We start from the raw sequence: 21,755 nt of genomic DNA on the forward strand, positions 1-21,755 counted from the left end.
TAACAGTGCAGGAGGGCTCCCTTTTCTCCACACCCTCTCCAGCATTTATTGTTTGTAGACTTTTTAATGATGGCCATTCTGGTCAGTGTGAGGTGATACCTCATTGTAGTTTTGATTTGCATTTCTCTAATAATTAGTGATGTTAAGCATCTTTTCATGTGCTTTTTGACCATCTGTATGTCTTCTTTGGAGAAATGTCTATTTAGATCTTCTGCCCATTTTTTGCACTTATTTACAAAACAGAAACAGACTCACAGACTTTGAAAACAAACTTATGGTTACCAAAAGGGAAAGATGGGGGGGAAGGGATAAATTAGGAGTTTGAGATTAACATATACACACTAATATATATAAAATAGATCATCAACAAGGACCTACTGTATAGCACAGGAAACTCTACTCAATATTCTGTAATAACCTATATGGGAAAAGAATCTGAAAAAAATGGATATATGTATATGTATAATTGAATCACTTTGCTGTACACCTGAAACTAATACAACATTGTAAATCAACTATGCCCCAATATAAAATTTTTAAAAAAGATTAAGTGGAAAAAAAGTAAATATTTTTATTTAAAAAAATCAGCCTGAGAAGCTGATTCTCATTCTAGTCTTTCCTGAATTTTTTTTAATAACCAGGGTCAGTCTCTCATCCAGTCATGGGAGGCTGGAAGGGGCAGTGCTTAAGAGCTTTGTCATCTGATGACATGGCTTCACATCCCAGCTCTGCCACTTCCTGGCTGTGTGACCTTGGGCAAGTTGCTTACCCTCTCTGAGAACTCACCTCACCTGTGAAACTGCATCAATGGTTCCCACTCAGAGGGTTGGTGTGACCATCAGTGAACCAACATTTATGGAGCCCCTTCTATGTGCCATCACTGATCTGTCTCCCTGCACTGGACTATAAGCTTCATGAGAGCAAGTGCTGTATCCCCAGCACCTAGAACAGAGCCTGGTATGTAGATGTTAGAAAAATTGCAAATGAAAATGGTGTGACATAGAGCAGGAGAAGCTCGTGAGAGAGGCAGCCGATGCATTTGTAGAGGTGAGCACAGGGCCCAGGGGTCTCAGGGTGTGAGGCTAAGCAACCCGGACTTCATCTTCTGGGCACGGGGGAGCCAGGGAGGGTCTTTGGGGAGGGGTGGTGCTATGCCATGTTAGGAAGGCTTCTGCGGTGCAGTGGATGGATTGGCAGGGAGAGGGGCAGTGAGCGGTGAGGGTGGTACTGCAATTGCTTGTGGTCCCAGCAGATATCTGTGGTGCAGGCCAGCTGGTGCTGGGGAATAAAACCTGGCGAGGGAGAGGACAAAGCAAGTTTATATGAGTGGATCAACTCCAATCTTCACTGCGGGAGAACATTTTGCAAATGTGCAGAATCATTCTGTTGGGAAAGGTACCATGGGCTGATTGATTTTTTTTTCCTGCACCCACTTCTCCCCTTACTTAATAGGGCTTGAAAACTGAAATGCCCACTGGGGCCAGGCTGATGACGTCACGTCACTGCATCCCATGGGCCAAATGCAGGCAAAACGGACAGGGGCCATCCAGGGCAAACTGGGACACATTCTTCCCATCAACGCAGGCAGCTGGTGCTCCAGGACGGGTCAGATACAGCTGAGTGCTGCCAGAATGCCTGGCAGTGCTGTGCTGTGTTGTGTTGTGTTGTGTGTGTGTTGTACTATGTTGTGTTGTGTGTGCTGTACTGTGTTGTGTTGTGTGTGTTGTGCTGTGTGTGCTGTGTCATGTGTTGTGTGTGCTGTGCTGTGTTCTGAAAGTTGTGTGTTGTGTATGCTGTGAGTTGTGTGCGATATGTACTGTGTTGTGCATTGTGTGTGCTGTGTCGTGTTTTGTATGCTGTGTTGTGTTGTGTGTGCTTTGTGTTGTGTGTTATATGTATTGTGTTGTGCATTGTGTGTGCTGTGCTGTGTTGTGTTGCGTATGCTGTGTTGTGTTGTGTGACTTGTGTGTTATATGTATTGTGTTGTGCGTTGTGTGTGCTGTGCCGTGTTGTGTTGCGTATGCTGTGTTGTGTGTGCTGTGAGTTGTGTGTTATATGTATTGTGTTGTGCATTGTGTGTGCTGTGTTGTGTTGCATATGCTGTGTTGTGTTGTGTGTGCTGTGAGTTGTGTGTTATATGTATTGTGTTGTGCATTGTGTGTGTCGTGCCGTGTTGTGTTGCATATGCTGTGTTGTGTTGTGTGTGCTGTGAGTTGTGTGTTATATGTATTGTGTTGTGCATTGTGTGTGCTGTGTTGTGTTGTGTGTGCTGTGTGTTGTGTGTGGTGCGTGCTGTGTTGTGCCGCTGTGCTGTGCTTGCACTCAGCATTGTTCTGGGCGCTGGGACACAGCAGCTCCCCTGCCCTCAGAGCCTCGTGGGGAGACAGACAGTCAGCAAAGACCAGGTAGTGAGAAGTGACGGGAAGAAAAGTAAATCAGGGGAGCAGCTGCTTAAGCAAGGCCATGGGGCAGCCGCTCTCGGGTGACATTTGAGGAATGCGTCCCCGGCAGGGAGACAGCAGATGCAAGGCTGGATCTGGGCACAAGGGCTGGGGTGACACGGGGCCGGAGTGCACGCACCTGGGATCTTCTTCCAAGAATGAAGGGAAGACTTGGGGGGTTTCGGGCAGGGCCCATTCCTTCCCACCCTCAGGTGTCCATGTCAAGGCCCCCCCACCAGCAGGGCTCTCCCTGGCTCCCAGCACCCCCCATCACGGCCACCCCCTGCCCAGGGCCTGCCTCTGTGTTCACTATACCAGGTGTGAGCTCTACAAGGCCAAGGGCATCTCACTCTCCCTCCTCCCAGTCCTGGAGCACAGCCTGGACCACACTTGCCTGATCAGCATGTGCTGGGGACTCCAGCAGGGGTCTTGTTACTGTGAGTGACAGAACCTGCAGCGGAGGCCAGGCTGGGTGGGACAGGCCCAGGGCAGCGGGTAGGAGCTGACACCTGTCCAGGGCTTAATTCATGGCAGGTTCTCGTCCAAATGCTTCACAGAAATTCTCCATTGACCTCAACCCTTGAGATGTGTGCTGGCAGTGTCCCCATTCTGCAGATGAGGACACCCACCCGAGGCTCACAGAGCTGAGTACCTTGTCTCGGGTTACACTGGGCGGGGCCGGGGGAATCCAGACCTGTCTGACCCAAGACCCTGTGCTACTAACTGCCACATCGTAGCTCTCCATTCGTAGCTTTAAAATGCTGTTTTTTATGTTCCTGGAGGGAAAAAAAATCACTGTGATGCACGTTTGAAATTCTCAGGCTCCTAACGCCCTTCTCCCATTGGAAATGTGGCTTCTTCAAAATTATTTTTTTTTAATGCCAGATTTCTGGAGACTCTATCAAATTCAGGACAAACACTTGCCAAAGACAAATAGTAAACCTCAGGGAATTAGTATGACGTGAACTCAGAACTGGCCCCTAGTGGAATGGCCACTGCTTCCTAAAGGCGGGTTGGCCTTAATCAAGTTGTTTTGGCCCCTGGGCCTCTGTTTCCCATCAATTAAACTGGGTCGAACACTTAGATAGCCAAGAGTTTTACAAGCCATGTGATACTCTACAAACTGGGGTTTTAACAATACTCATTACAACTATTGTTTCAGGTTGATGGTCTCTTCTAAAAATCCTGTATGTGGTGGGAACTGCTTTTGAAAACTACAGCTGATGAACAATGTAAACGTTTTCTCCAGCATAGTAAACCTGTTCCCACCTCAGGGCCTTTGTGCTTGCTGTTCTCTCTTCAAATAGCTGAATGGCTCACCTCTCGCATCATTTTAGCCTCAAGTCTCACCGTTTCTGATATCTACGTGCATGTTGCTTGTTTCCCCTCAGTGAGATATGAAAAGACACCCTCCAGGAAAGCAGGGACTTTGCCCACTGCTCCATCTCCAGCGGCCAGACGTGTGCCCAGCACATGATTGGTGCCCAGTGATAAGCTGTTGAATGAAAGCTCAAGACAGGAGGGTCTCTCTGTCCCCAGCATCATGCTGTCATGGGGCTTGTTGTAAGGGAAGTCTCTCTACCCAGGCATCACCTGGATGAACCAAATCCAGCCCATTCCTTTAAAGGAAACACCCAGTAAAACAGATGTACTCTGAACTCTGAGCATCTTTTGCGAAGGCACTGAGATGCTGGCTGGGGCTCCTGCTTCTTGCTGCTATTACACGTGTGATGCTGGGCTGGGAGAGGGGGGAGCAAGAATCTGTGAACGTCATGGCATCATCGGTTACATCTGTGCCACACTGGGAGAGTTTGGCCAAGCATTTCTGCCTACAGGGTGACACAGGACCCTTAAGACAAAGCCTGGAGCTGGAGCTGCTCCGAACCACCCACAAAGAACAGGAGGCCAGGAGGGTGTAGCCCTGCTGACAGTTCCGGAGCTGAGCCCAGAGAAGGGAGGAGGTGGAACCTTTCCCCTGGATTCTGTGGCATGATGTGATGGAGGAGGGGCTCACCTGAGCTGAGTCAGGGAAGAAGGCATGAGAACTCATTTCCTTACAAAGCCAACAACGTAACGGGAACCCTGCTATGGACTGAATTGTGACCCCTCTAAATTCTTATGTTGAAGCTCTAATGAGGTCATAGGTGGGGCCCTAATCTGGTAGGATTGGTGGTCTTATAAGAAAAGGACAATCTCTCTCCCTCCCATCTTTGCCCCAATCTGCCCCCTGCATCCCCCTTGCCATGTGGGGTCACAGAGAGAAGGTGGCCGTCTGCAAACCAGGAAGAGAGCCTTCACCAGCAACCCAATCAGCCAGGCCTTGATTTTGGATATCCAGCCTCTGTTGTTTAAGCCATGCAGTCTGTAGTATTTTGTTATGGCAGCCCAAGTAAACTAATACAGACATTTACACCCCTCTCTAATTCACAGCCACATATCTCTCAGACTAACTAGCATTTAACAACTTAACTTGCACAGAAATCTCCTGGCAATCTTGTAGACACAGAATCCTATTCAGTAGGTCTGGGGTGGGCCCTGAGAGTCTGCATTTCTAAGAGCTCCCAGGAGATGCTCCATGGACCACACTTTGAGTAGCCAGGGTGGACAGGACAGAACGCGGCCTCGGGTGTCAACATCCACGTTTGTAATTATATAAAGAGAGTCCTCCTTTTACTAGACACCTCCCAGGCACCAGGCACTCACTAACTGCTTCGCATGTCCTATCTCATTAATGCCTCAGAGTGATATATCATCTGTCATTGGTATTGGCTGACAGATGCATATCAGTGTATATTAATGAGAGTGAGGGCAGCCTTCATTTTCAGTGGGAGGAAGGGTATCTACCATTTACCCTCAGCAGAATTCTCAACTGATTTGAAAATGTTCCAGAGATAAAGGAAAAGCAGCTAGCAGCCCTGGGTCGAGCTCTTAGTCAACTTTCCCCACGCTTAGGTACATGCAATTTACTACATAGGCCAAGAGAAATATAAAAGGAAGTGATTGGTCCCATATGATGTTACACAAACACTCCAAAACACTTGTATTTTAAATGATTTTCTTCTTTAAGGGAGCCTAGTCCTCAATCGGCCACACAGCCAGCATGGCTTGCTTTCTGCTTTTTTTTTTTTTTTTTAATCACCTGAGTCCCTTTTTCTCTTAGTATGTGGGACATGGTGCTTTTCAGGGAGTCACGGCCACATGCGGCATTGCCCTTTGTCTTTAGGGTGTGTTCACTGGTCCATCCATCATACGTTCTGGACTTAGGCTATATAACCAGCACCTTCGTGAGATCTGGGTCCTCAGGTGGGCAATGACTTTTTGGTTCAAATGCACAAATGCTCTGCTTTGAGCTGGATTTGCTGAACACGAAATCAACCCCTTCATTCACACTCAGTTGGCAAGTCCTGCAAACGACACCCAGTGCTGGGCACTAGCTAAGCCAGCACCCAGCTCCTAGCCTGGTCTGGCCCTGGTCCTGCTACACCTACTCACAGTCTACACTTGGCAATAAGAACGCTGCCTACACTTACTGAGAGCACTTTCCATGTAATAGTTCACTTAAACCTTACAGCATCCCAGTGAGTAGGCATTATTTCACTAGCGATGTGACCATAACGGAGATGGTTCAGTGACAGTGTCCTTGTCACACCCCCTCCATGCTTTTCCCTTCTCTCCCCTCCATCTCCATCCTCTTCCTCCTGGTGTCCCCAGCATTCCTAGCATGTGCCAGACATCATACCGGCTCAGGAGCTATGCCCATCAGAGCCAGGTCACTCAGGAGCTGGCGAGCAGATCACACTGGCACAGAGGGGGCAGTGCGGGAGCCCAGGCAGAGGGTCACGGGGGATGCCCGAAGTCCTTTCACCCAAATCAAGTGTGGAATGAAGAGTTCGCCGTCATAACCTCCAGTTACCCTTTCCCCCTTCATCACGGCTCTTTCACTCCACAACCCAATGCAGTCGGCTGTGCCCCCCACACCCCTTCCTCAAACCCACCAGGGATCTTTGCTTCTCAGTCCTAATGGGGGCTTCCGCTGCTTCGGACACAGCTCTCTACCTGCTCCTTCTTTCAATTCTCTGTCTCTGTCTCTCTCCTTCTGTGACATCGACCCCCACTGGTTATCTAGATCCTTCCTCACAGACAGGATTCTTTATGAGCTGTGTGACCTTTAGGCACATGAGTTAACCTTCCTGAGCCTCAGTTTTCTCATCAGGAAAATGGACATAATCATCCCACCCACAGGTGTGCCGTGAGGTAAAGGATCTAAAACAGTGAGCGCCCAATGAATGCGAGAGCTACTGCTGCGTCCTCATCTTCGTCCCCCTCACGAGTCCTGCGAAGCTGGTCCCCGTGAGCTCGGCAGCACATGACATTCGCACAGGACCCCAAATACATTTCGGAATACATTTAGGTTTTCAGAGGTAACAACTAATACAGCTTCCAGGTCCAGTCCTCAAAGTAGCCATCATCACGAGATCAGCCCCAAAGCAAACCGTCCAGCCCGCGCCTCCTGGTTACAAGAACCTGAGTTTAAACAGAACACAAATGCTGGAGGAAGAGGGGACGCCTTGCTTTGGTTTGTGTTACCATTTAGCAGGGGTGGGGACTGTGTTGTTTAAGTGTGTGATTAGAAACAGTTGGCGGTATAGTGGGCCCGGGAGCCCCGCTTCTCCCCATCACCGAGGATTCACCTGTGGGCTATGAGGGCGTCCACGGGAAGACCTCCCTGCTTCACGGAAACTTGATTTCCTGCCAGCTCTCCATCGAATGTGCCCGTCACAGGTGTCAGTGTGCCGACAGGGGACAGGAGGGGTGGAGAAGCGGGGATGGTGGCCAGTGGTGGCCAGTGGCACCCAGCTGGGCCCCTGCCCCTACCTGCTGGGCCTGCTGCAGCAGCTCCATGCGTTCCCGCAGGATCTGGCTGTCAAACTCCCGGCTCTGCCGCAGGATCTGCCTGCGCAGCTTCTCCACGGCGGCCTGCAGGTCCTCCCGCTGGCCCTCGCTCAGAGCCTCGCTGGCCCGCCGCCCGGGCTCCTGCTGCAGCGCATCGTACAGCGTGGCCTCCAGCTCCTGGATTTTCTGAGCGGCCCAAATCACACAGACAGTGGGAGGTCACAGGTGGGTGGACGGGAACCCCTAGGACACTGCAGCCGAGCGAGGCCCAGCTGGGGGATCTTGGGCAGGGAGGGGAGGCATGCAGGGGCCGAGCAGAGCGGCCAGCGGCCTCGGGGGTGGGCATGGGGGCGAGGGAGCCCCTTTCAGCCCTGTGCACACGGTTTTGAGAACACTTCTTAACTCTATTCAATCAAGACACCCTGTACTCTGTACAGGAGGGGACTAGGGCAATAAGAAGAAGTAGTCACAACCGCCCCTTAAGATGTGTGATTCAAAGAGAGCTTCGACTCGACTGGGCTTTATTTTTGTCTTTGGCTTCCAATTTACTGCCTCCAGCTTGGGAACAAGTCTCCCCTTTTATCTCAAGTAGCGTGGAAAATGTGTCCCAAATTGCACGCACTTGGCATTCAGCTGCCTAGTTAGAAAAGCAATTTCAACCCCAAGCAAATGGGGACAGTGTCCTCATTGCTCTCTCCTCCCCCTGAAAAGCAAGACACCCCTGGTTAGCAAAGCACATGAGAGATTAGTAGCCCGTGGAGGAGATCCTTGGGAAAGCTCAGAGTTTTCATCATGAGAGGGAAGTTATTTCTTTTCAGCCTCACGGCGAGACACTTTAATACATTTACCTTATGGGAATATCTAGGGACAAAAGAGAGAAGTATCTCCTTCTCTGCCATCCTAAATCCCCACCCACATCCCTTGCTAGGAACAGCTCTTTCTCTTCCAAAGATGCTATAGACCAATCACCCGTTTTAATGGAAATTGCTGTGAAGACGCAGGAGGAGGTTTGAAGCAGTGGGTCAACACGGGCGGCCCTCTGTGCCTGTGGCCACCTGCTCCTGCAGCCTCCCCAGCTTCAGCATGGCTGTGCTAACCCCCCCAAGGGAATTCCAGGCCCATCAGACCGAGCTTAGCCAGCAGGCATCAAATTCCCCTCTCCTGACCCCAGTCGTCGCCCCTGGGAAACTAGAAGGTGGGAATCTGTCCACTGACACAGCCAAGGGGTCCACGTGGAGCGGGAGCTTGCCTGTGCCTGCTGGCTGCCCCCTCCCCCTTCAGCAGCTGAGCTCCTAGGAGACCCGCATGTGGCCAGCTTCCAGCCAGGACCCCACCACCCAATTCTGGAAGCTCCACTGTGGCCCTGCACCATCCCACTCAGCTCAACGACAAAGGAACACAGGTATGACTCTGGCACCGGCCGTCCTCCCTTCTGCCTGCGGCCGCGGCACTGCCACCCTCTGGAGCATTTTTCTTCCCTGACTGTTCAGGTCAGCCTAGCGCTGATCACAACTCCAATCTCGTCATGTGCCTGAAATCCCACTTGAGGCTTTGGAATATTCTTTGGGTAAGAATGTCGTTTCTACCCAGTGGCAGGATCAGCACGCCCGGGGGCCTCCTCTGCAGAACCTGGACTCAGGGTCCCCCAGGGCCTTTCTGCACATGGCACTTAGAGAGCCAAAGGCGGACACCAAGTTTTCCAAAGTGCGTTGGGAAACACCAGTCTTGCAAGATGTCCCTTGAAAGAGGGCCCCAAGAGCCACTGAACTTGGACACGGCTTGCTCTGTTCCTCTTGAAGTCTCAGCCCATCCTTTAGGACCCAAGAAGTCCTCACAGTTTTCCAAACTTACTCTCCTGCAGCCTCCCCCTCCTTTTTTGGCCGTAAGTTTCTATGTTATCTTCTGAAATCGTATTCCTCAGCACCTTCTGGGGAAGGCCAGGGAAGGACAGAGATGGTGTATAGTGCAGCAGCAAAGGTGCTTGCAAAAGGACGGAGAATGGACAGAATCAAGGAAAACCCAAAAAAGGGAAAAAGGGAAGAAAAGGGTGAGTATGCTTTCATTTCTAAATTGCGCATAACAGCACGTGCCCAGAAGTAAGAACTGGATGGGAAAATGCCACTTCCTGACGAGGCTCAAACCACCCTGACCTTCTCCATCTGCTGCCCCCTGCCCTGGGGATTCAAGCCTCAGAGCCTGGACACGAAGGGTCGAGGGTCACAGTGAGGTGGACCAGCCTTCAAGTCCAGAATCTCCCACCTGTGCTAAGCCCAGCGTCCTACTCTCTGTCTTCATGGAGACGAGGATTTTTAGTTATTGATTCTGCATTTCTTAGGTACAAACCCACTTTGTAAAATGATGTTAGCTACAAATGATCTGAGCAAAGCCTTGCTCCAGGCTTTATATACTCACTGCTTCTTCCTGCAAGAGTGGTGTTGAACTCCAAGTGCACTCTGCTGTGGGGACATCCTGGAAATGCCCCCCCAAAGCCATAGGAACCTGAGCACGGTCCCACCTCATGTTCATCACCAGGAAGTCCAGAACCAGTTCTGTGACCCAGGCACAATGTTGCACAGGACCTCACAACAAGTAATTCTTGTTCTGATGATCACCCACCCTCCACTCATTGCTTTACCTTTGTTCCTTTGTGACTGTCTCTTTTTGCTATTTATGGGAAAACTTGCTCCGGGCTTTAAGCATAAATAAATATTAATAAGAAATATTAATAAGCAGAAAGTTTCTTTTCCTTCGTCTCAAATGATTACTAGAACTGAATAAGTATGCCTAAAGAAACCATCAAGCTAACTAAATGTTTTGAAAAATCATGACTGATTTGGAAAAAGTGACAATTTATCTGTATGGTCATTCGGGTGGAAACCAGTCGAAATGTGGAGATGGCATTGGTATCGCGCCACGCAACATTTCAAGGACCCCAAATGTGCCGTCAGCCCCCAAAGGACGAGCAGCCTGTAACGCTGAGTCTGAAGAATCAGAACATCCAACCCACTTCCGGTCCTACCAGGTAAGCCTGGTCGAGGGCTTGCTTCCTGTAGTCTAGCTCCTCCTCCAGGTAGCCCTTCTGCCTGCTGAACAGGTCCTGAAAAAGAGGAGGTGCCCAAGGTCAAGATCAGTGTGAGAACCCATCACCGGGCAGCTCTTCAGAGCCAGCCTACTCACACTTGCTGGACAGTGACGGTCCCACCGAGCTGGGGACCTGCCAGGTGCTTGGGTGAGAAGGGATGTCAGGTCTGCCCTGCTTGCTCCTGCGTGAATCCCCAGCAGGAGCCTCGCTGGCCCAGGAGCCTTGATCAAGCCTTTCCCAACTCCTCCCAGCTTCCTTTCTCTCAGGTGCCTGACCTGGTTCCCACGCCCCGGGCTACAGGAATCCTTCTCGATTCCTCTTGTCACATCCCGGTGGACCCTGGATGCGGCTGGTTCTCAGATGTGGCTCTTCCTCCCCACACCAATGGCATCACCCACCTCCTGATTTCTCTCACTGCTGCACGCACCCTCCCCACTCTCCGGTCACTCAGTCCCTGAAAGCGTGATCTCTCCAAAACCCAAATCTTTTTTATATTACTGATTGGAGGGTTTCAGGGTTAGATAGAGCTCAGCAGTTGCAGCCACTTGATTTTATAGAGGAGGAAACAGAGGGCCAGAGAGGACCAGTGCCTTGCCCTAGATGCCACAGTTCACTGGTGACAGAGGTGGGACTAGACACCCAGGCCTGGTGATTCAGCCCAGGGCTCTTCCCACCCAACACGCTGCTTCCAGGCCTTAGGCTCTTCCTTCCTCCTTCCCCTCTCATTTCTACCTAGAAAACTCGATTTGGTCTTTGAAGGCTCAAGAACCATCTCTTCCGGGAAGTCTTCTCTGACATCCCCAGGCTGGGTAAGATGGATCCCACTGTACACTCACGGCACCTGGTGAAGAGCTGGCATCACTGTTTATCAGGTACCGCGTGTGCCAAGCACTGCGTGAAAACGGGTCATGTGTCCAGTATCTCTCATCCCTATGGCCCAGCGAGGCGGAGATAGGAAACCCCATTAGCAATGAGGAAGCAGAGTCCAGTGTGTCTCTCCCAAACTCATGTCCAAGAAGGGGCAAGTGAAGCCTGGAGCTCCATCTCGGTGTCCCTGAGCCCCTGGTCCAGGTGCCTCCATACCACCAAAGTGCCTCTCCTAATGTTCCCACACTACACTGCCGCTGCCAGCTCCTGCGCACACATCCCCAAGGGCTTGCAGGCTAGACAAGGCAGGGACCCCGCTATTCATTACTGAACCCCTAATCCTGGCATAGTGTCCAGGATAGCAGAGGCTCCAAAAATATGTATCAAGTGAATAACTGAGTGAATGGATGATACTTACACAGAAAAGCAATGAGAGCAAAAGGAAAGTTTAGAAATGTATGCAAATCAATACAAAACACATGCAAAGCTTTACTGGGAAGCGGATTATCTGAGCTCTGTCAACCCCCCTCCCTCCTAGGGGGTTGCATCTTTTACCTTCTCTTTCTCCAAGTCTAGCATCTTCTGGGTCAGGGCCGCCTCCGTTCCCTCTATTTGCTTCAGCCACTGGAAAACAGCAGGGACAGAAGGTGCAGCTAGTGAGAACAAGAGCCCATTGGGGGCCGTCCTCCAAGAGGAGGCTCCTGGCCTGGAGGGGTCCCCATCATGTCCCAAGGTGGCCCTCGAAACGGAATTTCAAGGTCCATCCTGATGTTTCAACCCTGACAGATGTTAGCTCGGGCTCGCGGGTGCACACACGTGCGCACGGGCATGCAGGTGCGTGTGGGGTGTGAGCAACCGCGAGCCTGCAAGTAGGGGAGGTTGTGGGTGTGCGTGGGGGATGCATGTGGGAGGCTGCGAGTCTGTGCCCTGGGATCCCCGCAGCCAGGCGGGCGAGCCTCTCTGGGTTCTACCCTGCCAAGTGCTGTGCTGGCAGCTTCACGCCTGGGACCTCGTCCGGCCCGCTCATGACCACCCCGTGGAGAAGGCAGCGTCTCCCCGTTTTGCAGGTGAAGACATGGCAGCCGAGTTAAGTCACTTGTCCAAGGTCACACAGGTGAGAAGTGGGGATTTTGAACCCAGCCTGCGGGACTGCACCCCTGGAGCCACTGGGGCGTGTCTGAGCAGCCGGGGGCACCGCGGGATGCAGGCGTGAAAGGGGGTCTGGCCATGCAGGGTGTGAGGGCCTGAGAGCACGGGCGGGGGCGCCTGCCACGGGCTGGTGGCTCCATCTGCCTGTTCCCAGGTCTGGGCTGGGGGTGAGCAGGCGGCAGGCAGCTGTTCCTCAGGTGTAGGCACGTGGGTGTCTCTTTACGAGGAGCCCACCTGAGAGACAGGGGGAGGTCCACACACCTGGCTAACGCCCTGTGGGGATGCTTTAGGTTTTAGGGGTGTCTGGGGGTGTCAGTTTGACAACATGTGTAAATGTGTACATTCAACCTCCTCGTTGCTAAAGCCAACGGACGACCTCCCTGCCGTGGGCCTGCCTGCCGCCCACCTGTAGACGCGCCCCCTCCCGACGGCCCAGACCCTTTGTCCTCCTCCTCTGGCTGCGGCTGCCCGTCCTGGACTCTTGGCGCCCTCAAAGTCCCCACCCTTGGCTGTCCCCTCTCCTCAGCACTCCCCCGGGGGTTCCACCCTCCCCTATGCTCTCTCCCTCTCTGAAATGTCCCCCTCCAGCCCAGATCTGCCCCACACACCCCGATGCCTCAAGCTCCCTGAGAAAGGGCTTCCCTCGAATGGGAAGAGCCCCAGCTCACCTTGACTGGGAAACTGGGAGCAGCCACGCCTCCTCCCCCTTCACTCCCCAAACGTTGGTTCTACCCCCTCCCATTTCAAAACCCCACCCACCACACTCCACCACCACCACCCAGCGCAGGCCCCCTCTCAGCCCCCAGGCTCACGTCGGACCCCAAATCCCCTTCTGCCCACCAGCCAGCGTGTTCTCTCAAAAACACTTAGCATCTCTCACGGACCTTCCCTGCTCCCACTGAAAGCCTCCCCAAGGAGATCCCATCGCTCCTGACAATGGCTGGGGGACCAGCCACGCCTTCCCTCACCTCAGGGCCTTTGCACATGCTGCTCTCTCTGCCTGGAACAGCACCACCTCTGCCATCCCCAGCTTCAGCCCCAGGCCTTTATACCTACTCAGCTTCTGGACCTGAGTTAGCTGTCGCCTCCTCCAGGAAGCCTGCCCTGCTTCCTGAGTCTGTGGGGCCTGGTGCCCTCCATGGATCCCCTGTCACAGCACTCACCTGACAGACTGCTGTTTCCCTTTTCCCACGACATGGGATGTGTTCTGTTAAATTTCCTTACCCTGCACAGGGCCTGGCGTGAGGCAAGCACCTAATAGACGTTTGCTTAGGGAAGGAGGATGCAGGGGTCTGGAGGTCTGTGCGGTGTGTGCTGGTTGCATAGTGGGAACAAGCCTAGATAAAGCTCTGCCCACAGAGCCTCCCCGCTAAAGTCCATGTTAGCATGGCCCCCAAGAGTGGCCCCAGAGCTAGCGGCAGAAGCAGGCACCCAATGCAGCATTGCTTTAGACGTTGCTGAGCCCGTGTGCAATGTCTTAGAAACAGGTAAGCATATTTTTGACAAGGAATGAAAAATATTTCGTTTTTTACTATCCTAATGCAAGCAGTCATAAAATGAATAAAATAAAATGGAAAAAAAATCCAGTTTTGAATCACTACAAGCTGCTCTTAGGTTTTGTAGAACACAATGTCCAGTTTTTTCTTATTGTTAAAAAACAAAGATTTGACAGGCATATTATGCACATAAAGAAAAAACTTGACAGGTCCTCTTCAGCCACTGGGAGAGTAAAGTGAGAACAGAAAATGCTGGCCCTGGGCCTCCTGGGCGTGTGAGGGCACAGATTTCTTATTGGAGTCCGGCCAGACGTCTATGGGGCCTCGCTCCGGGGTGAGAACCTGGGGAGTGGCCTGGGGAGTGGGGACAGGGTGCCTGCCTGCCCCCAAACCCTCAGGGAGAAGTGAGTCAGCCCACCGGGCGCGGGAAGAGGACTCTCGCGGGAGGTGTGGCTGGTGCACCTCCGCCCCAACCGGCACTTTGCCCACAGGTGCAGGACCCTGATCTCAGAGCGGGGGAGTGGGAGACCTCCCGCCTCTAACACTCAACCCTTCCTTCAGAGAAGGGTCCCAAGCCCTTGACGCTGGGCCAACTATTAGAAGGCTTGCCTGTGGCCTAAGCTGCATTTTCTCATCTGTTGTTACCATGAGAGCGTGGATTTTTTAAAACTTCCATCTTTCTGATTGATTTTGAACTCGAGGCAGAAGAGGCGTGACTTGTGATCACTTGTAAGTCCCCCTGACGCCCCATGTTCTCTGCTCAGCATGTGTGGTGTGTGTTTTGGGTTGAGGCAGCAAGGCGACGTCCCCAATCTTGGACTCCGCTAACCAGAGGCGGGTCTGGAGGGCGCTGAGATGGGCCGGCATGTGTTTCTCTGAACCTTCCAGACAGAGCAGGGCTTCCCCGGGTGGTGATGGGAGGAGGGCAAGCGCCCAGGGCAAGATGCCATTTGCAGCAAGAATGCCAAGGGACATGCAAACTAGCTTGAGTCGCGCTTCGCTTACAGGCTATGAAAGGAGTCTTGTGCCCCTAAGTAGAAGCTTGAAGTGGACCTCAGTACTGCCAGTCAGATACCAGTGCTGAATGGCAGTTTTTTAAATGAGGTATAACTTGGTTGAGGGGGGTTGACTGAGGACGTCACAGGGGCCTCTGAGCCCCACTGCGAGATTTTCTTCAGCACCCATCAGCCCCGGGGTGACCAACTCGTCCCCGTTTGCCTGGAAGTGTCCCCGTTTCGGCACTGAAAGTCCCATGCGTCCTGGGGAAAGCGGACGGTCGGACACCCTGACTGTCCTGTAGGTGCTCCCAGGGGAGTCCCGTTGGCCCACTTTTCTTCCGGGGGTGCACTAAGCACCAAGTTCTCTCCATGGGGGGAGACACAGCACCTCCCAAACACTGGGCCTTCAATCACAGACATGCGGCGGAGCTAGTGTCCCTAAGAGTATGAGGCAACACCAGTCTAAGTCCAGTCCCCACAGACTGTCCCAAATGGGGAACTGGGCCTCGCTCACCTGGTCCAGAGTCGGGCCTCTAAAGGCCAGCGCCGGGCACCGCCTCTCCTGCCACCACCCTTGTGGATTTCGGGAGGAGCTGGCAGGCCAGGGCAGCTGGCACAGCTCTCCGCATTTAGGGTGCAGAGCGTAGCGCCAGCCAGCCAGCTTGGCGGGGCTGTGTGGTCACTGGCAGACAGGCAGCAGCCGGCAGGGGCTGGTACAGGCGGGCACGGGGTGGGCGACAGGGTGAAAGCAGACAGCAGCCACATGCCAGGCAGGCCCCGTGTCCTCTGTGTCCAGGGGCCCGTGCTGCTAGCCTCGCACGATTGTTGAGGAGAAGAGGAGCCCTGAAAGCCCGAGCTGGGGCCAAGGCCGGGGGTCTGGAGCCTGGTGGGGAGGAGAGTGTCGGGAAGGGCCCGGGGGTCTGGAACCTGGCGGGGAGGAGAGTGTCGGGGAGGGTCCGGGGGTCTGGAACCTGGCGGGGAGGAGAGTGTCGGGAGGTCGGGAGGGGCCCGGGGGTCTGGAACCTGGCGGGGAGGAGAGTGTCGGGGAGGGTCCGGGGGTCTGGAACCTGGCGGGGAGGAGAGTGTCGGGAGGGGCCCGGGGCCGGAGAACTTGGTAACTGGCAGAGGGCTGGGAACTCCCGACAGTCTGCCGCCCTCCAGGAGGCTCTGGGGGTAGGAGAGAGGGAGAGCCCCCTCCCCAGGCCCAGCCCCACCCCGAGTCCCTGGCAGTTCCTGCTCTTTGCTCACCGTCCACAACCATCGATCAAACACCTCTCAGTCCCCAGCCTTGCCCCAGGTGCTTGGCAGCGAGGCTTGGTCCCATTTAAAAGTGCCGTGCCCTGGAGTCCTGACACTAACTCTGCAAGGCTCGAGGCCCAGAGGGATGAAGGCGCTGGCCTGCAGCAGCCCCTGCAGTTGGCGGGTTGGGCGGGGGCTAAGAGCCAGCCCAGGAGGGGCCTCCGGGGGATAAGGAAGGAGGCCTGGGTCTGGCATCGCCACATCCTCCAGGCGTGCTGGGCACTGGGCGCTCGGAGGCTCATTCTCAGTGAACGTTGGAGTGAACGAGGAATAAACTGAAAATGTCTGCTGGGCTCTCTGTGTGACCCCCTGGAGGCTACACTGTCGCATTTGGCTCTCCTGGTGGGAGGGATGTTTACTGAATGCACACTTAGCATCACCTGTATCTGAGGGGCCACCAGCCAGCCAGGTATGAGTCATCCTCATCCCCCGCCCACCTGGGGACACAGACTCAGCCAGGTGACCGCAGCAGTGATGTGGGCATCGCCACTTACCACCTGTGTGACCTCAGCAAGGGTTTGCCATAAGTCTGTTACCAACATCTAGTGCCCTGTACACGGGGAAGGATGGACAGGTGCTCAGGGAAGAAAACTATATTTTAAATGCCCTTCCAAAGATTCTGGAAGGAATCCTGATTAAGATCATTAAGACTTCATCATTATAAAAATAGCATTTTAAAGTTTAACTCATGTGCTTTAAAAGAAAAAGATCTATAGACCAGACTACATTAACAAGTTGGGTATGCCTGAAACACCCTAAATTAATGGAAAAGGCAAACCAGGATGTATTTTTAATAAATACGGCAATAAGTTATTATATTTAGTATGTAAAGCATATAGATAAGTCAGTAAGAAAAACCATAGTTATGACCAAATACGTATTAAATAAGTGAATAGATGAATGCATGATTGAATTAATGTATGAATGAGTAAGTAACAAACAAGGGCAATGGAATGTAATTACGATTCACAAGAAAGAAGAAAATGGATAATACACAAAAAATCCATTATCACTAGCACTCAAATAAATGAAAATTAAAATAATGACATCATATAATTTCTGCCTATCCTATCAGCAGAGTTCTTAGTGGTGATATGCCTTGTTGAACAAGAAACCGGCAGCGGTAACACTCAGGTAGAGGGGAATTGGTATCACTTTTCTGGAAACCATTTGACAGCATGAAAGCTCTTAAAAACTCTCTTACCCATCAGCCCAGTGATTCCACTTCTAAAATCTATCCTGTAGAAGTGTTTTAAAATGTAGATAGAAACTTATGGGTAAAGACGCTCATCGCTGCATGATGGTAAATAGAAAAAAGAGCAGAAATGCCCTCAATATCTTAACAGCGAAAGAATCATTACTGAGGGTGTGGCTATAGGTGGAATGATGCAGGGCCGTTCATTCTCATAGTGGAAGCTTATGAAGCAGGATTAAAAACTCAAGTATGATTCTGACCAAGTCTTTTAAAAGGGTGTGGGAAAAAACTGGAAGGAAATAGACCAACTGTCTCAGATGGTTTCCTTGAAGGGGGTTTTGATTTCCTTCCACGGTCTCTAAGTTTTCAACCATAAGCATGAGTGATTTTCAATCAGAAAACAAAAAGGCATGCACGTGCGCATGCAGACACAGACGGACCAGAACCATGCTTCCAGAACAAAGCGAGACGCCAATGTACAGTTTCTTGTATGGTGCCGGGAAGCTCAGACAAGGTGTATGGACAGAAATGCCGCTGGGCTCTACCTTTTCACACAGGGCAAGCACAGTTCCAGCCTGGATTATTGCAACCTGTTCTTCATTTCTCAAATTCTAAAACACAAAAATGGGCAAGGGCATTTTACACTGATCTCACATCACGTGCAGACAGTCAGCCCTACACAACTCTGACAGCGGCCTCCCCAGGGTCAGCCCCACTCACTGACGGGACCAGATGTGACATATCTGAGGACCGGCCCTCGGGGTGGGAATGTCTCATGTAGCGGCACTGAGCCTTTTAGAAATAGGGCCTTGCTCAAGCTAATCTTTTAAGAAGGCAGAAGTCTCACTTTCTGATTTCAGAAATCTCGAGTGATGCCACTTTCTTTCTGGACATTCATTTTTAGGCTTTCTTCCCCCTCATCACTCACAGGCTATCAGGATGATCTAACTTCAGAACCCCACTTCTGATGGATGTGGACCCAGCCACCCACGCAGGAATGTGGCCATACAAAAGCCTTACATTGTACTTAGGAGATCTCTTAAATTAGGAAGAAATTAAAACGAAACGAAACAAAAGCCACACAGAGTACACCCGAATCAAAACAAGAACACGAAACCGGAAACCGATCGCTCATAGTTACCCCATTATCGCCAAGGATATCTAATTTCTTCATAAGTTCAGAAATATTCACATCCTGGAAAAGATGTCCAACGTTCATTTTGTGTGAGCTACAAAGACCATCCACACCAATCTCTAGGGCCTCAGCCCTCAGTCCTTGATAAGACACCTCTCCCTTTCTCATCTCTAAGAGCCTAAGGCTGGGCGGAGAGTTACTCTTGGCAGTTCCTTCAGGGAGGGAGGGAGGGCTGGTAACTGCTGCGTATTGGCTGAGTTTTACGCCAGCACAAACACCGCTTTCTAGAAAGGTTCATGGAATCCTGTGGGTCAGAAGGACTCCTCTGTGCCCGCGGGCCTAGCGGGACTCCAGGGTGACGGCAAACACTGAGCTGCTAGAACGACCACAGCTACTGTCTCTAGAATACTCAGTACGCTCTGGGCACTGCACTGAGCCCTTCATGTTCACTATCTAATTTAACTGTCACACCCACTTCACTGTGTGGGTGTTGCCACTCAGCTCTCCTAGATGAAGAGACTGAGGGTCAGAGAGTTTCCAGGCCAGAGCTGGGAAGTGGCCAAGCTGGGGTTTGCCTTCAAGGCTGCATCCCAAGGCTCTGCTCTTTTAACATGAATACAAGTAGAGTAACATTTGGTGACCCGCTGGAATAATGAACTCTGACTTTCAAAATATAGTGGAGGGACGGGGGTATCTTGTTAAAATCATTTCTACCCCTGGCACCGGCACACGATCCCCTTTCCAGCTGAGCCTAGCATTTGAGCAGGCTGTGGCCGTAGTAGAGCGGGGGCACCCCCCAGGCACGCTACCTTAACTCCTTCCTGGTGACAGAACAGCTGGAGGGCGCTGCTGTTGTTCTCGGGGAAGGTGGTGATTTGGAGGTTAAATGCTGGCGACCTCCGCTCTCTCTCCTGGGGAAAAGATTTGGTTTAAAAACAGAACTTTATTGGATTATTTACCACTTGCCATTTTCCCATGTTACTCAGCAAAAACCAACGAATTCCAGTTGGCAAAGGTGTTACTAGAAAGCACGCATTCAGGCTACAATCTTGATGGAGACTCTGTGTCCTGTCTGCACCACAGTGGATCTCCTGTGGACACGGGGTTACTCCTTAATCTAATCAGCTGGGAAGAAGTGGTTAGCAGAGTGTCATGAGTTAACCTGCTGATGGAAACTCAGGAAGTCACACTATCATCATTAAATACTTGGTAAGAACAAAAGCGTGAAATTTCAACAGAAATGATCATTATCTCATTTCATCCTCACACAACCCCACGAGGCAGCCATGACTGCTTCCGTTTTGTGGACAAAGAGGAGACTGGGGAGGTAAAGACCCACTGAGGTCCCACACGAGTGAATGGCATGGCCAGGACCCAGACCCTGGCTTCACATCTTTTTCAATATAATCTGCTGACTTTGTTCACAATTTTTTTTTGAACCGCACTAACACTCCGATGATCGTTCTACCTCTGCCTTAGATTAACAGTCAAATCTCAACTACTCAGGAAGGAGAGCAAGCATTTTCCGAGAAGCAGTACATTAATCATGTGTAAACTGACAAGTTTTTAAAAAGGACAGGAGAAGCCCAATTACTTACAGAAATAAAGTACGGCAGCAGAACAGTACTCTGGTCTCAAATGTGTTTTCTACACAGAGCTGCCTTTAAACCCTGAGCAATGGATAGGTCAGCCAGCAGAGAAGACCTTTCCCAAATGATACCTTGAAATCAAACTGCTTTTATTTTCTCAAAATTACGGTAAGTAAGCTTGCTTTGGACCATGCCTGGAGAACCTAGCTACAGAACCAATGGGCTTCTTTAGCCATTCAACTAAGAAATGTAGCCAAGATGAGCACCAGATGGCAGGTCTTAAGCAGATGCTCTAAAGGAGAGAGGAAGGGTGGGGCCATTAATTCAATTAATTTCCACGAAGCCCCAATCTGCCTAACCTGGTTTGAATCAGTTTAGATAGAAAACCTTATTTCCCTTATTAGACAAGAACAACACAATTCATAATGGTTCCGTGCTACAGATGCCTTTTCTACCTGTAATGCTTACTTAATTGGGGTCTCCACAGAAAAGGTGACAAAAGAAAGCTCATGTTTTATATGAACAGAAGTCAGAAGACTGGTTTCCAATGGCTCCAAAGGATGGTGGAGACACTCGAAGAAAGTTCTAGTAAAGTGACCGATGCTTATGGAATTCTCATGAGAAAGACACAGAGCAAAGAGCCGTGAAAGGTTTTCTAACAGTGGCAGTAGTATTAACCATGACCTTTCCTAACTTCTACTTCTGCCACATGAACGAAGGAAGGACTCAGTTCAGGTTCACGCAAGAGCTGAGTCGCACGGCAACACTTGGTTCTGAGACATTCAGGCCACGGTCCATGTCAGCACAACAAAGAACAAGATGGGAAGTTCCAGGGCAAGCAAAATTTTAACTGAGGCCGGGAGGAGAAAACAAAATCAGAGAAATACCAACATTGCCAAGGAGCTCGCTTTTACTGAGGGTTCTGGACATGCAAAGGCTTCAGCGGAGGGAGAGCAGAGCCATGTCACCACAGATGCTTACAGAAAACAAGTCACAAACTCAGGTGATGTCTCACAGGTCGATGATTTTTAAATGGAAACAAACAAAAAAGGAGTATGAAGTGGTAGCAAGGCAATACAGTAACACACCCGAGGCAAGGTTCCAGTTGGAAGCAATAATCCCATCAATATCCCTCACACTGGATCCAACTCCGTGTATTTGGGAAGTCACTGAAGATTTGGGACACGATTTCTACCTGTGAACAACATTCAATCTCCCTTCACACTAAAGAGTCGTTCTGAGTTGCCGTTTGAGTTACAAACAACAATTGTGTTAGTCCAATACTGCTTGCAATGTCTGTATTGACTGCATCAAGGAGTTGGAACAACGTTACAAGCTTTCTCAACCGCCTATGCAAATACCTCCTTTTACCCTGTTTACTTACCTTGTGTTTACCTTGGCAAATAGAAAATGGGCCAAACTAGCAGTAAACACATTATAGAGTCAGCTGCAGGCCAGGTCAGACCCCGCTCTCTCAAAAGGTGAGATTCATGCATGCAAGGTCACTTAAAAAGGTGTGTTATTAATTGCAACAGTGCTTCTGTCCAGGTTTGCAGAATGCATACCAGGTGACTATGCATGCAAGAAGGAAGTAGTTATGGAAATGAAACA

General features: G+C 51.2%; 1 protein-coding gene across 2 annotated transcripts; it reads right to left on the reverse strand.

Moving 5' to 3' along the window:
• Positions 1-7,549: 7,549 nt before the first annotated feature.
• On the reverse strand, positions 7,550-21,633 carry LOC309661339 (janus kinase and microtubule-interacting protein 3-like). Of its 2 annotated transcripts, XM_082463082.1 has the most exons (5): positions 19,365-21,633; positions 18,562-18,615; positions 17,966-18,031; positions 11,839-11,907; positions 7,550-10,431 (listed from the first exon to the last, which is right to left on the reverse strand). In XM_082463082.1, the coding sequence occupies exons 2-5, from the start codon at positions 18,592-18,594 to the stop codon at positions 10,324-10,326; spliced, it is 276 nt and encodes a 91-aa protein (XP_082319208.1). In that variant the 5' UTR covers positions 18,595-18,615; positions 19,365-21,633; the 3' UTR covers positions 7,550-10,323. The 2 variants fall into 2 exon arrangements, with proteins under 2 accessions (XP_082319208.1, XP_082319207.1); XM_082463081.1 differs by having other exon boundaries at positions 18,562-21,633.
• Between the last annotated feature and the right edge of the window lie 122 nt (positions 21,634-21,755).

The sequence above is a fragment of the Balaenoptera physalus genome (genome assembly GCF_965194825.1).
Source record: "Balaenoptera physalus genome assembly, chromosome: 5".
Classification (NCBI taxonomy): domain Eukaryota; kingdom Metazoa; phylum Chordata; class Mammalia; order Artiodactyla; family Balaenopteridae; genus Balaenoptera; species Balaenoptera physalus.

Excerpts from the sequence above, each read along its gene's own strand:
- LOC309661339 (XM_082463081.1), bottom strand. The coding sequence starts at position 18,723 with ATGAGAAAGGGAGAGGTGTCTTATCAAGGACTGAGGGCTGAGGCCCTA. Across the intron at positions 18,032-18,561 it reads ATATCCTTGGCGATAATGGG|AATTTGAGAAATGAAGAACA; the intron begins GTAACTATGAGC and ends TTTGTGTTTTAG. Across the intron at positions 10,432-11,838 it reads TAGACTTGGAGAAAGAGAAG|GACCTGTTCAGCAGGCAGAA; the intron begins GTAAAAGATGCA and ends CCTCTTTTTCAG.